The 1,022-nt window shown below is 70.5% G+C and overlaps 1 protein-coding gene across 1 annotated transcript in view; it reads left to right on the top strand.

Annotated features, from left to right (window-relative positions):
• The first annotated feature begins 623 nt into the window (after positions 1–623).
• Positions 624–1,022, top strand: part of GTF2A1 (general transcription factor IIA subunit 1) — a 20,734-nt gene continuing 20,335 nt past the window's right edge. The window contains exon 1 of the mRNA XM_057382046.1: positions 624–833. Coding sequence (XP_057238029.1) covers positions 804–833 — 30 coding nt within the window. The 5' untranslated portion in view covers positions 624–803. The remainder of the gene's footprint in view (positions 834–1,022) is intronic.

Genomic DNA, 1,022 nt, shown 5'->3' with positions numbered 1-1,022 from the left:
AACTATTTAGCAAGCACGCTGAAAAACTAGGACGGGGTTCCAGGGTAGAAACCGTAGCCATGCAATGCCTTGTTTTGAAAAGAGAAGGGGTATGAATGACATCAGGAGGTATTTCTTCGCATCAAGGGTGGTTAGACATTGGAATGGGCTGCCCAGAGAGCTGGTGGAGTCAACACCCATGGGAGTGCTTAAGGAAAAACTGAACGTGACACTCAGGTGTCCTGGTCTAGCTGACACGGTGATGTTTGGCCTTTGTTGGACTCCATGGCCTCACAGGACTTTTCCAAACTAAAATATCCCGGGTTGCTGTCCCGCGCGAGACCAGSAACCGCCCCGCTCCCGCCGCCGTTTGCCGCGCGCGCCTCGTGACGTCACACGCCGGGCGGGGGCGGCGCTCCGGAGAGCGGCGGAGACACTTCCGCCTCGGTAGGGCCCAGCCGGGCCGCCCGGAGCAGCCACTTCCGCCTCGGTAGGTGTCATGGCGGCGAGGGCGGGGCACCCCACGTGACCGCTGTGGGCCCGGCGCGGTCTCGCGGCAGCTCTCGCGGTACCTCGCTCCCCCCCGCCCGCGTCCCCCGCTCGCCGGCCGCTCGCGCAGCGCTCGGCTCGCGCTATATAAAGGGGCGAGGCGGCAGCGCGGCGGCTGCAGCCCCGGGGCCGCGAGCGAGCCCGGCACAGGCCGCGGGGCCGCCCGTCAGCCGGGGCGGGACGCGCGGGCGCTGGGGGGACGCAGCCGGGCAGGTTTATTGTTTTAGGGGCGACTCCCCCCCCTGCGGTTGGGGGCGTCCCGGGGGGCTCGGGACATGGCGAGCTCGACTAACACAAACCCCGTGGTAAGGACCGGGTCGGGGGGCGAGGGGGGCCCCGGGGGCAGCGCGGGAGGAGGGGGYCGGCGGGGCCCGCCGCCCCCTCCCCCGCACTCCCTTCCCTCCCGCCGCCTGCCCTCGGGCGGTCCCGGCCCCCCGGCGGGCAGGGGCGGCGGGGGGCGCGGGGCAGCCTCGCCCCCGCGGCGGCAGCCAACT

The sequence above is a fragment of the Malurus melanocephalus genome, unplaced genomic scaffold, assembly GCF_030028575.1.
Source record: "Malurus melanocephalus ecotype Western Australia unplaced genomic scaffold, MMel_1.1 scaffold_0, whole genome shotgun sequence".
NCBI classification, from domain to species: domain Eukaryota; kingdom Metazoa; phylum Chordata; class Aves; order Passeriformes; family Maluridae; genus Malurus; species Malurus melanocephalus.
This window is presented reverse-complemented; position numbering and strand designations above follow the sequence as displayed.